Source organism: Trichoderma breve, assembly GCF_028502605.1.
Source record: "Trichoderma breve strain T069 chromosome 7 map unlocalized scaffold00008, whole genome shotgun sequence".
In the NCBI taxonomy this organism is placed as follows: Eukaryota; Fungi; Ascomycota; class Sordariomycetes; order Hypocreales; family Hypocreaceae; genus Trichoderma; species Trichoderma breve.
In genome coordinates, this window is record NW_026611594.1 from 1,596,833 (window position 1) to 1,611,260 (window position 14,428).

The 14,428-nt window shown below is 41.1% G+C and overlaps 1 protein-coding gene across 1 annotated transcript; it reads left to right on the forward strand.

Annotated features, from left to right (window-relative positions):
- Positions 1-11: 11 nt before the first annotated feature.
- On the forward strand, positions 12-620 carry T069G_11593 (uncharacterized protein; the record flags this gene model as incomplete). The annotated part of the gene is made up of 1 exon (XM_056178798.1): positions 12-620. One exon carries the CDS (start codon positions 12-14, stop codon positions 618-620), a length of 609 nt encoding a protein of 202 aa, XP_056023672.1.
- Positions 621-14,428: the final 13,808 nt, after the last annotated feature.

Below are 14,428 nucleotides of genomic sequence, written 5' to 3' on the forward strand. Positions count from 1 at the left end.
ACCCGTTTACCATGGCAGCTATTACTTGCAAAGTTGTCGATACTTATAACATTGGAGTTGAGGGAGTTCAGGTTATCTTGGACTGCCGTGACCGATTCTACAACCACGTTGGCAAATTAGAATCGCTCACTGATGCTGAAGGGAAAATTAACTTTTGGTACCAATTTCCGGCTTCTGGTTATGGATCCGGTCTCGAGCCACAAGTTGTGGATGCCACAGACATCCCTCGCGTCTCGTTGACCTTTTATCCCCACCCTCGGCTCATGGCTCCACATGCCCCCTGGGTGAGTATTCGCGCCGATCTTTATCTCCCAGGGGTGGCAGGTCATAGCGTTGTGCTGCATCTTGAAGACACTCCGCGCTTGGAGTACACCACCGACCCAGTTTCAGGGCCAATCAGCCCGCTAGCAGTGGACACCCAAGCATTGGATATACTTCGAACGCCCTCTCCATTTTTACTCTCGCCGCCACCTTTGACTATATCGAGTTACGAATCCTCTGATGACGATTATGAACCAACAATCGATGACGAAATAGATACTGAGACAAGGGGTCATAAAAGAAAACTGGATGTAGAGAGTGGACAGAGTCCGCGTGCGAGGCGACAGCGGACGGAATAGAAATTGTTGGGGCTACCGAAATAATTATGTTTCGGGTTAGTTGGTGTCACTAGTTATAGATGAGAAGCTCAATGTATTCCTAATACTGTTTTTTATATAATCTGTATTCCTCCCAACCTCTCGCATTGTCTAGTGTTTCTTCTTCAATTACTCTTATTCTACTATATTAACAGTCTTCCATTTGGCTATTACCGATATAATGGCACATTTGGAAAATCATCATGTGAATGACTATGTCAACCCCCGAATAGTTCCAAGCGTTTCCGAGGACACCATACGTGACTTGGAGGCTACCAATGAAGCCTTGGCTGCAGAATTAGAAACTTCAAAAGCGACCATTAAGAAGTTATCACTGGATATTCTTACGTTGCGTCATTTGGTGAGCTATATATTCCCCGAATTCTCAAAGTAATTCCTATTGACTGAAAGAAGGTTCCATGGGTGGTATTGCATGACTCAGGAAAACCGCTCTGTAATAAAACTAGCGATAAGACTACGCCAAGGGACTGATGGAACATGAAGAAATCTCAGAGCAGACCTTTGACTCAACAGCAGAGAATCTCTGTATGTTCTCTATAAGCAGGCGAAATTGAATACAATTATCAGTATGCAAATGATGCGGATAGAGTAGCTAGAATTGAGTGCACACTACAAGCTCTCGCTGCACCATTAACATCAGAAAATATCTGTATAATTTGTCAACATTTTGTTTCAATATTAACCCAGATTCTTTCGTAGGCACTAGCTTACTACGTCTTTCAATAGTTCAGGGGTGTCGGAGCTTCGGCGACATCAGGTCACCATGAGCGGATTACATGCGGGAGAGTGGAGTACGTACTACAAAAAGGTTAGATCTGTCCCGACGGGACGGTTCGCACTAAGCTAAAAGAGAAGGAGCATCGCTGATTTTCTTAGCCAAAATTCTCTGCACCAATCCCGTTCATGAATAGCTATCTTCGCCTAGACTGCTGGATTTGCTGTTGGCTTTAGTCTTTAGAGCAGAGTAAAATCTCCACTACTAATGCCACCGTTATGGTGCCATAACATGATGTGCTTTTCAAAAGTTCCATTGCTTTACTGACATTGCCGAAGCCGTCTTGGCCTCAGTAGCTACGCGAGGTAAACCGATAGCTGTTTCGGGGTTGTTAGCAGCATCGTGGTGATTGGCTAGGCTACGCTTGTCTGACGCCGCATTTAGGCTCAAGTCATGTCTTCGACTGGTGCGCAACACGCCCGCTCCCCAATACGTCACCCTGAGTTCTGCCTGGGCCCCCCGGCTGAGTAAGGCATGCCCATCCCAACCACAGTAAAGTTTTGTCCGTGGAAATAACGTTGATCGTGAGTGATGGCAGGTCATTTCTTGAGTCACATGTGACATTTTTCGGGAACAATATTATACTTCAATACTACATTTACGTATGACAGCAGGCTATCATGGCATTTCAATAAGCCAATAGCTCTGCTCTATATTAAGCACCCTTGCAAGATTGATGCAAACTGCAAATGGAGGAGAGACATACTTTTTGGATATATGCAAGATGGACTAAAGAAGATACATTGCTTATCTGTCTAATTTAGCTAATAGAAGGGGAACAAATTAGAAACGTTTCTGCTGACAGTTCTTATGCTCAAGGTACGTAAGAACATCCTGGGATAGCGTAGAGGCTTCTTTTTGTCCATAAGATAGTATCAACTAACCACCAAATACCAAATCCGCCGAGTGAGAAGAGCTTTAAATAACCTCTACTGAAACTCTGAATATAAAATTGGTCTAACCCCCAAGGGCCAAAAAAAAACGCAAGGCGTATTGCAGTGTACTCTCGGCTGGAGCATGTAGGTTCTACATACTTCGAGGATTTATTTTGTATATTATGTCGTAAATGGAATTCTACATTGCATTATTAACAGTGCCATGGAGCGAACAACCTAAATAAAAAAGACATACCATATTGACAGTATACAATCACAATGGCTATTAATATAAGGATCAGGTAACATAAGAGCAAATGCCGCCAGTATCTCATTAGTACTGCCAATGATTTCATCTTGAATACCAGAGGAAAATACTTTGAGTATGTAAAGTGTGTAGAGGACAAGAGACTCATTGTTGGGAATAATGAGCCACAAAATATAGAATAGAGCCCCAAATAAATTTAGTAAATCCTCATCTTAATAACCATACTGTCCAAAAGGTCCAATGTATAAATATTATTGTGTTATAAATAAAGAGATTACCTCTACGTCATTATAATAAAAATAGGTCTGTTTGACGCCTGAATGTATTCTGGCGCTTCAGTATTACCTTTCATTGGTTGCTTTAAATAAGTACACGTTTAAAATAAAATTAACTAGAAAGGCTCTTAATTAAGGCAGTCGAAAATTAGGATTGTAGAACACTAGCTCCCTTCCCCTTAGCTAGCTTTATATAAAGGTCTTAAAATACAGGTGACCTCTCCCCTCTTTTGCTTTAATATTCCCCTCTCGCAAATATCTGCAACAAATTGTATCCAATCTATGAACTATACCAAGCAATTATGCTGTCAAGAATGAATCAAAATCTTGTATGCTACGGCTGTGTAAGATATATATTACTTCTTTGAACTTATGTCTTGACTAATATATACCAATTAGATTGAATTACCTCAAATTGTTCGTTCCACAGGGGGAATATTACTCCATCCATCTACTACTAAACAGCTTGGAGTAATCTCGGTCCAAAACATTCAGTTTTCGTTGGTATTGACGAATGGAGACAACTTTTCTTTAAACATTTACGGCCCTCCAAAATATATGTCCTTTATAGCTAGAGAACTAAGCGCCATTGGTATATCACTTGACCATCCGCATACTATTCGAGATGGTGTACATTATCAAAATCCTCAATGGCCATTTAATCCATATACTAAACAGGATATGAATCATCATATATCGTCTGATGGGAAAGAAATTATGCTATGGCTGCCATCAGATACAACACAGGTTCAAAAGGCAAAAAAACATCAAAGGGGGCTGTTCAAACGGATTTTCAGATTTTAGGGCCATCGATCAATCTTATTGCCGAGACACGTATTATTGTAGAAATATAAGTCCACTTATTCTCTGAAATGCTCAGTGTTGCTTTATTCTCTGCTTTGGTATCTTGTGTCCCTTTCGAACTTATGCTTTCGTATAACGCACTTAAGACGACTCTGGCCAATTGATTACGTGGACTCTATATAATACTTTAGACACGCGGACTTGTTCCGGTTACCCGTTAGTCTGCGCCCTTCCGTTTATAGCTGTAGCTGTGGTGTCGCTTGGAATACGAGTCGATGTTATGCATGTTGGTCGTGAATGCAGTGGATCCTAACGGTGAATGGGGCGAAAAAGCCTCAACTGGAAGGCGCATCGACGGCGTGTCTTAGCTCACATGATAGTGCGCTGATGCGAGGCTGGGTGTGAAGACACAGCTCTAACTGTGCCCATCAAGGCTAGGCTCATCCCGACGGAACGGATCGCCCGTGTCTAAGCGCCAGTTGACAAATTCATCACTCAATATGCAAGGATTATACGAAGTCGTATCTAATAAAGTCGCATCTTTCTACGGCTGAGTTCAACGCCTGTTGGGAGTTTCGGGCCTATTCTGCCGCTTTACATGTTTGGTCAAATTCTTTACCTATTTTTGACTATAGTTCATGGATATATTGTCTTACATTTATCCACTCACATCTCTACGCAGTGCTTCAGCACCTTTCTCGTGCATGAGCCTAACCTCTAAGGTGTCGGTATGATCAGCCATATGAAATGAGATGTTGCATCACACCAAATCTCCATATTTTGTCCAGTATGATGTGTTGTTCTATATACAGATTGGGCATAGATCAGCGCCTATAGCACCTATGTACACCTGCCAGTGTTTATACAGGAAGTGTAACCGAATCAATGATGAGCATTTTCTTCCAACCCCCCCTTTCCCCTCCTTCCCATGTCCCCCTCTCCCACTTCTTTCATTCAACCTACTTTCCCTCTTATATTTATGGAGGAGTAATAGAGAGGGGAGGGGGAGGGGGAGGGGGAGGGGGAACGTATAATGTAAAAACATTTCGTTTAGTGTGGCCAAGATAGTTTATGCGTAATGAATCAGGAGAAGATGTAAGAAAGTCAAATATTTCTCCATATTTGTATCATTGAAATGCTCTATGGAGATTTTGTTTCTACTAGTATTTTTGACCAAATATCCATGGCGATCGTGGCTTTTCTCCTTCAAGAAGGATAAAATCAGTATGGAGACCGTAGTTGGTGAATTTTTCGTCTATGCCCCTCGCCAAACATCGATCAATTTGTTCAGCCGATTGATCCATCAATCTGTCATAGTCATCTTCTCCGTAACATGACTGACTAATAAAGAAACCTGGGCCCTTCATAGAGATTCTAATGCCAGTTGCAGTGCGCGCTCCAGGCAATTTCTCCATAAGTTCAGCAAGAGAATTCGCCTGAAAGCCTTTATAAGGCTGCCAATCGGAAACGAATATGATAGACTTGCTAGCTTTCCACACACTGTATGTGAAACTAGATATATCTTGAGAGCGTCCAGGATAGTCTCTGCAGCTTCTTATGGCGAGACAGGGAAGTGATCCCGACTCTGCTTTTGAATTGTAAGGTGGACCGGTGTTAATCGCCCTGAAGAAGAGCTGTGTCATTATGATGTGAATTCTACCACGCATTAGTCTTATAAGATAAAGATTTGAAAACCTTCCTGTATACTTACTCTGCGTGATGAATACTGTACGTGAGGCGTCTTGATGATGTAGACTCATTTGCCTCCGGCCAGAAATGCCGACCACCCCCTAAATCCTCCAGGAATAATTTGGCCATGTCGCCGAAAGCATCTTTGTAGACGAACCAGTTGCGAAGATCGACACCTCTATCACCGTCAGATGATATGAAGTCACCGATGAACTTTTCCAGTGCCTTCTGAAAAACTTCAGACCGAGCGCGACAGGAATTACCATATCCTAATCGATTTAACAATTCACCAAATGTAGGAATAAGAAATGCCATCGTATAGATAGTATAATAGTTTCAGGTAGTATAATACTACTTAGGAGAGAAAATAATCCCAAGCGACAGTGGGATTAAATATAGTTGAACAGTAGTGATTATTTAAGCGCTAGAGGGCTTTACTTGAGCGTGAACTGTTCGACATTGTAATCTTCCCCGCTTCCTTCAAGGGGGAATAACAAATAAGATTATCGTCTCATTTCCTTTACCCGATATCTTCCGTCTGTGCGGGTGGATACAACATCGAAGTTCGGAGCGCCCTGATTAACGAACTCCGAGTGGAGACTCCGTGCAACCACCGTCAGAAGCTCCACACCAAGCTCCACCACGGCGGTCTACACCCGGTAGACTCACGTAGCTTGGCGGTAAAGTGGAAGTGCAGTTTTTTCATTCGCGGATGCAATGTGATATAATTGTGATTACTTACCCCGCATGATGAGGGTATTTTGGAAATGTGAACTATCGCAAACATTTCCTTTTTGACTGAATTCATTATACTATCCCCACCTGTCCGTAAATCTCTTAATCACTTTTTACCAGACGTAAAACTATAAGATCAGTGTCCCAATTCACATTCCTCTAATTCAAAACATTTTTATCACCAAAGACTAATGGAACTGAATAATACAGTAATCATGGATCACAAGCGGACAGATGACTCTTTGCCTTCCCAACAACAAGCTGCGCTGCCAGAAGAAGTAGTCAAACGAGTTATCGAGTTACGCGCTGAAAAGCAACGGCTCAAAACTGAGCTAGCAGACTCCCATATGAAGATAAAAAAGCTAGCTTCGGAAGTCTTATCACTACAACATTCAGTAGGTACCTTGTTTCAGTATATTGTATGTGTTACTTACTGTATTTCTGTAGACTAGCCGGATTATGATATTGGATAATCAAGATAAATAGCGCAAAAAAGACTCGAAATCTGAATATAGCGCACATAGGGCTACAACGCAGGAGAAATACATTCATCAAAGTATTCAGTTCATAGAAATTGCTGTCTTGTTATTTTCCTCTACCTATGATAGCTTAATATATTCCCTAGTTTACTATTACTCAAGAATAATATACTTGCTGTATTAATTATTAATGTTCTCTGGTGTTTTTTTAAGCTTTATGCTTGTTTGTGTGTTTTAGCATGATCACGGTGAAAAATATATATGCAGCGCCTGTAAAGTTGAAAATAAGACGAATATCTTACGAACTTGACAACTTGTTTGTTTGTTTGTTTTATTATTAACGTCCACTAAGTAATCTAGTTACATAAGTCCTCATCTGGGCACTTAGACGGTAGGAGCCGCCGAGTTTAGATCGGGCGTTCGCTACGTTTTAATGTGATAAAGGAAATGGGGAAGTCTCAATTTGTTTTACGTGTCTGTTTCTGTAGGGGGGGGGGCGTATGGGCTTGTCTCCTCCACTAGCTTTTGGAAGTCCTTATACCCCCCGTCACCGAGGAGGTATTGGATATGGGTGGTTCCGAAGCGCGCCTCCCTCTCCGGTACGTCAGGGAGGAAAGGGGCTACTATGCGGTACTTTACGAAGTGCCCTTGTGTCCTTGGCTCCCCGCATTTGCAGGTGGGCCTGGTGCAAACTTGACAACTGATCCAGTCTTGCAAATGGCATTATGCAGTCTACAGTATCCACTTAGTTGCCGCCAGGAGCGGTACAAGGCAATTAGTTTGCCTTCAATTATAGAAGTCCTTCCGGATGACCAGCGCTTCCGGACTTTACGGTCTGTAATCGGTCCGACCGAATACCTCCACTCTAATCATCCCCGCCCCGGAAGCCGATCCTGTTGAGATATGAAACCCGAGCGATTCGCCGATTACTAGATTGTTACTAAATATAAATAAGGGTGTATATATATCCCTTGTTAAATATAACCCTTTCATTAGATTAACACCTCTTGAAGCTTAGTATATATATATATATATACAACTTATTACTGCGGCAAAGGCAATAACCGCTCTATTATTCGCAACCCCATCAAGTTCACTTATTTTATTATTCACACTACAATGGCTAGTTCAGCGAAAGAAGAGTTTTATTTTATCCCTCTTGACCAAAATGTTCTAAGTCTTTCTGCTATACGGCATGAATTAGAGCAATTTCGTCAAGCTTTCAGTTTACTTCGAGAAGATCTAATCCTTATCTCACACACCCTGCCACGAATCGACGGAAGGATTGCTCGTCTCATGATGCAGAACCAACTTTTATTAAAATCTATTGATAAACAGGTATTTAGATACTCTAGTATTTTTACGAACTACTGCTGACTGCTTCCGAGTTATATCAAAACATTCCGCAGACTCCTTCCACTGCTACAGCGCCCCAAGCTCCATGGCAAGCGGAAGATATGGAAATAAGAAAGTATTATGAAGAAGAGGAAGGAAGTGATAGCGATGTTGTTGATTATTTACCATAGTCATTGTAAAAACCTATTGATAAATAAAGATTGATGACCCGTATTGTTTTATAAAGCCACTGAAATTAGCCTGATGAAATTTGTATTTATATTTCATGTAGTTTCCCTTAACTATGTGTATATGTATATTGCTCTTACCTTTCTTATGTATTTGCTTACTATATCTTACACTATATTTAAAGCTACTAAGTAGAACTTATCTTTTCATTATTATTTCATAGCATTTATATTATTATATAAACTCAGTATCTAAGTATAATACAAAGGAGACATATAATAGATCTAACTGGAACAAATCTTGTAATAGTAAACGCAATATTTATTATTATTACTACTCATAATATATATCCAAATGGACTCATGGGGTCAATAACATAGAAGACTTATTGCGAACTAAAGAACCCACGACCATGGAGTTGCATCCTTTAGCTCACAAAACACTGTTCCAGATCGGGCTAAAACAATCATCTGCCAGCCCTGTCTCATAACGTTGCTTCCCACAGAGCTTTGAAACCCATTCGACCTCATAGCATTGGGACGTTGAGTACCCAAAGCAACCATGTTGGCCAAGCGCTGTCGATGGTGGTCTGGCAGCTCCCACATATCTGTTATGAAAAACCTCTCGCAATTGTGATAAAGCTCGTTCCATGGGCTGTTGATTCTGAGAATTTTCCCTCTGCTTTCAACCCACTCTATACTCTGCATATTCTTTCTCCTATTAGACAGCCATAAATCCAGCATCTTATGGTTTTGAGGAGATATAAGTGAATAGTAGAGATCTCCATAATCCAAAACAAGAGACTCTCGATCTCCAAATGTCCTCACCCTAACAATAGAGGGATTTGCCTTCATAAAGTTATTTGCTGTTAAAAAAGTGTATCCTTTGTTGTTTGGGTGCTGTTCAATTAATGGCTTGCTGCTGGAGCCATTGCGATCTGTCGTGGTATCCCAGAGTATCGATTGATTTACGCTAGCCTGTTGGTAGTACATATGAGCCGCGCACCAGCCCCCAATAAAAGCTTGCAAATGGCTAGCATGAAAAGTCCTGATATACTCCATAATGCCTTTATACCAGAAGCCAATAATTAATTGAACTTTCTCGGTACCTCGGGCGGTGGCAATCGTGCCATGGAGAATGCTGAATGGTTGGCCAAATGGATCCTTATGGGGTAGGTCTTGGAAATGAGTTTCACCACCTGGAATAATGTCGATCCTTCCATCTGGCTGTAGCTCTATTGTAAAGCTGTTGGATATAAGTTCATTTGTATTGAACTTCATGTTGAATTGACGCAAGATAGAATGCAGCTGCTCCCCCAATAGATAGGTTGTTTTCTCTTGTGCCCAGGTATTCAATGCCATCATTCTTCTTCGGCTAACAACTGCGCTGCCTTTTTTCCGTAAGTCGTCAAGGATATCTTGTCCGTATAAATTCCATGTTACCCCGCAGATGCTCAATGCATTGACCATATCCGCTACAGATTCTTTATAGCCTGAGACGTAGAAGTCCCAATTAGCGTCTGGCTGAGCTGACCCAGGAATAAAAAATTCCAAGGCACGCAGGCCACTTAAAAGACATCCGGAATCGAACATGGCAGACATGAGCGTAGCGGGATGTTTGAACGTGGTTGAGAAGTATGCGAGGGGGTTCATTCGCTCGGCACAACTAGCCTTGAAGGTGTGGCCACCAGAGAAGTTCTCCGTCATAGTGTTAATGTCGCTTATACTAAGCTTTTTCATGATTTCAGACATGGCGTGGATATTTCCATTCGCAGCTTGAAGTGAAGCCATTGTAAAATAATAAGTAATATTGGTAGTGGAGTTGTTCTTCTTTTTGATGATTTGATTGTGCTGATTTTGTATTTCATCTTTGGGTGAGCAGACAGCTGGATAATATACTGCACAGCTTCTATTAGCAGACCTGAGAATTGTGTGGCGGAAAGTTACTAGCACCAATTTTGCCCAGAGCCTGCCTAAAATGAGCGTGTTTAAAATAAGCCGTCCTAAAATAAGCCGTTGTCCTAAGATAAGGATGCAGGTGACTGGTAGTGAATGCGTACAAATTTAGGCAAAATACTCTAAATAAGTCGCGCATTTCTAACAACCCTGATTGTGTAACTAGCTACTAAGCGCCGTACTGGTAACTTAGCTTGTAGAGTGTGGGCCATTCCGCTTTTAAAATTGGAACGTGATTCTCGTTACTAGTAACTATCACAAGGCAAATCATACAGTGACCAGTAATGTTAGCACAAAGGATTGTGTAGTGACTAGTAACCTGTGAAAATCCTACCATTCAGTTACTAGTATCTCTAGATTACTAGTACGTATTGTAAAAGTAATTACTAGTAAACCCCTACTACTAGTACCTATTGCAAGAATAGTCATTAATTACCAGCCACCCTATAGCTCCTTTCACAGCTGTTACTAGTCACTACGCACCCACTTGTAGTATAGTTACTGGTTACTCAGTAACCGCCTGTATTACAAGTATTGGTTACTAAATAATCCACTGCATTAAAGTTACCAGTTATATTATACCTTCAAAGCTACCTCCTGTTCTATATCTTCTTATTGTATGCAACAATTACTGGCCACTGACTCCATACGTATTTACATGCCCCAACTTGTAAAATGAATTCAATTACCAGTAGCGGCGGTATAAAACGGTCCATAACACAGTCATTTCATATTTATGTTTTACTAGTATTTGAGCGGCAGTCGGCCCCTATTATACTATACAGGTCTATTTGGTGTTGAACAAAACAAATCTACGTTGGGATACAAATTATAATATTACATACCAAAGTCAGTATACAGCAAGCAAATTGAGAAAAGGACTTTGAAAAGAAAGTAACTCGCAAGATTACTCGTAGTAAGTAACTGAGTTCAATTCACACGTTCATACTCCGCTATTCTATGTCAAGAAACATCAAACCGTTGAAGTTGAATAATATTTATTTAAATAAGACATTATATCTTGCCTAATTTCTCTCCAACCTTTTCACAAGCTCTTTGAATTCATTGAGATACTTTGTTCCTCGAAAATCCTCAATGCAGAGATTATCAACAGTCGCATATAGCAAGACTTTTTCGCCTTCGCATCTAACATCAAAAAAATAGCGAATGTTATACTTTTGGCCCTTACTCGCGGGAGACATATTCTTCGGAAATAAAAGACTGGTTGACTCTCGCCCTATTTTTCTTTTCAAGTAGTCATTTGCTTTTTGAAAGTCGCTGGTGCCTTGGATGGACTCGATTGGGAGTTCAATATCAGCCGTTGCCCGGATTCTTCCTTTTCTCCGCTCGACTTTAAGAAGACTGCAAATCTCATATGCTGGAGCTCTGTTCATGGGGCATTTGACATATTGGCGTCCCCTCCGCAAATTTCCGTTCGTGTTTGTCGATATACTGCGTGTAGATCTAGTTCTTATTGTCGATCTGTATCGTGGAGACAGATCGCAGCGGCCTTTTGAGGTAAATGTTTCCTTTTGGACAGCTGGTCACGAGGTATAAGCATAAGCTGTCCAAGATAATTCATCAAATTAAAGATTTACCTTCATATGAATTATCGGCTGAAGGAATTTGTGCTGTAGCATTCTTTGTTTTGGCATTACTGATTGCATCCAAAACTAGTAGTACGATCACCATTAGCTATAAACCTGACCACCGTAGTAGAACGAAGTATAACTTACATATTTCTTCAAGGGTTGGTAGATCGTAATCATCTTCGTCTTTTCTCTTGTCAATGTTATGACCGGATTGATGAGGCGTAGTGTCTTGGTTGGTGTTTACACCTTGGTAAACACAAGTGATGCTCTGTGGCTCGGACATCAAATTTTGCGACATTCTGCAGCTTTGATCCAGAGTAGATAGTTGGAAGATGTGGTAGGAGGTAATATAGATGAAGAATTATATTGCATGTGTGATGGCAAAGAAGAAAGGAGGGCCTCGCATAGAGAGGTTGAACGGCATCTTATATAGCTGAAGAGGGGAAGGTTTTAGCGCCAGACTGATGTACAACCCTTTCCTCTCTCATCCTTTATCCAATCAATCTCTAGAAGCATCATACCCAGCGGTTAAAATCTGCCTAATTCCATGGCGCAGTGGTGTGATGCGTTTGAAGTTGCCACTCTCTGCGTTGTAGTGGATGTGTCCGCAACTGCGGCCTGATGGGGATGCCTGCTCAGGGTGGTAAATGAGGCAGCTTGTGTTAGATACGAACTAAAGACTTCCGCTATGACCTATTTCAGGTAATGCCTGTTGTTAAGCATAGCAAAATACATCGTTCCAGGCGGTGTGGCGGATGCATGCTCAATATTTGGATATAAGTTGGCATTGGGCAATATCGTTTGTATTACTTGCAATGACCATCTCATTCTATCTAGTTGCCATAGAGATTCTATACATTTTATATATATTAGAACAATTCATTATCTCAAAACCAAATTAGTGTCACTACAGATGTATTAATCTTTATTCTACTACAAACATTCAAAAATATATTATCTTAAGGAAAATGTAGCCCAAATCTTTATATGACATCTCTTGTATTGTTAACCAATATATTTATTACTAAAACCCCCAAACATCAAAACTTGCATCATTTAGCCAGCTGTGGTTCCTAGTGTCAAATTGACCCTGATATATTTCAGGGAGTAATCAAGTCTTTGATGGTCATTACTTTCCTCTCTTTTTGGGAAATGCCTTGAGGGTCAGAGTCGGGAACAACGCTATGAACGGAGTCAAGTGGTTTTTGGATGTTGAGTGGTTCATTATTTGTTTGAGGGTCTTTGAAGTCGAATGGTTGAACGTAATTGGTCCTTGCTCCGGGTGCAATGATGGACTTAAACAGAATGGCCAGATGCTTGGATAACTCCTCAGATAAATACTCTGGACAATGAACACTTGGTTCGGCTTGCGTGTGCGTAGAAGGCCACTCGGAATTGCTGAGCAAATGGTGATCATCAACCGTCTTGTTTTTGGTGAAATTGTATGGTTTGTTTGAGCAGGGCTGCCCGTGTTGGATCTTGGACAGAGTGTGTGTATTTGCTGGAAAAAGAGTATTTGCTGGAAAAAGAATATTTATTGGAAAAAGAGTATTTTCGTAACAAACATTAGTGACAGGTTTGAGGTGCATTTGTTTGTGCTCTTCCCATTTGCTAGGGAAGACAGACTCATTGCAGTGGAAGCAATTAATGGACTGAGGGTGGTATAAATTCATAATGTTATTGAGCCTGTTGGTCAATTATGAGATAAGTGAAAATTATTTTCGGCCCTTAAAACGCTCCTTCTTATACTTTGACTATATAATTGAAAAGTGAATATATACTTACTGCTTTCTTATCACAATACTCTTCAGGGGCATATGTGTAGGAATGTGTGAGACATTGTGGATCATTCATTTCATTTCCAGGTGACGATTATGAGCCACCTGAAAAAGAAATCATAAGCCCGCTACGCCATACAAAAGTTCCTTGCTAACAAATGGCTCATAAGATACACTGTATCTATTTGGCTCATGCGCTATTTGATCCTTGTTGCTTATTTCGGCTTACCATAGTACTAATTTTTTTTACTCGAAACTGTGAGCTACCTGAGAGCGGCTCATGATACCCCTATCTATGCAGTTGCAAAAGTTCCATGCATAGCGAGGCTCACAAGACCCGCATGTCCACTTAGCTCATGCGCCGCATAATCCCTTCTCGCTCTTTTTGGCTTACTTGAGACGCTAATGGTTTCAAGGCTCATAAGATCATTCGATTCATTGGAGTATGCGGCAGCATGTAATTTCTGGGCGCCCTCCGAGCTCATTTAATGCATAAAGAAACACTATGGCTCATAAGACCTTTCGTATCTAGGCTCACCTGATACGGTAGATCCACATTTCTCGTAAAATGCCTCCATCCCACTCAGATCATTGTTACAACCTCTGGCTTCGGCCACGCTACATCATGTGTCTACAGTAGGTCGCATATGTGGTCTGCATGACGCAGCTTTACAGAGTAGAAGTGAGAGATTAGCCACCGGTATTCATTATGAGAGAGGCCTCCATGATCTCCTATTATCTCAATCTAGCGAACATAGTAAAGAGCTATGCTTTTCCACGTGATTCGTCGGCGTTTTTTGCAAGTATAAAAGGAGAGCAATGGTCACTTTCAGTAGCCCCTTTCTTCTCAAATTAGACTACAAGAAAACTTCACCAAGTCAAGCAATCCAATATGAAATCACCCTCTGCAGTGAGCCGATTATCCAGTACCTCGCCGGCCCACGGAGAATCTGAGGAAGCGGAGACAATACGGATGTATGCTAATGCTACTCATATGCTAAATGATGTTTGTCACAGAAA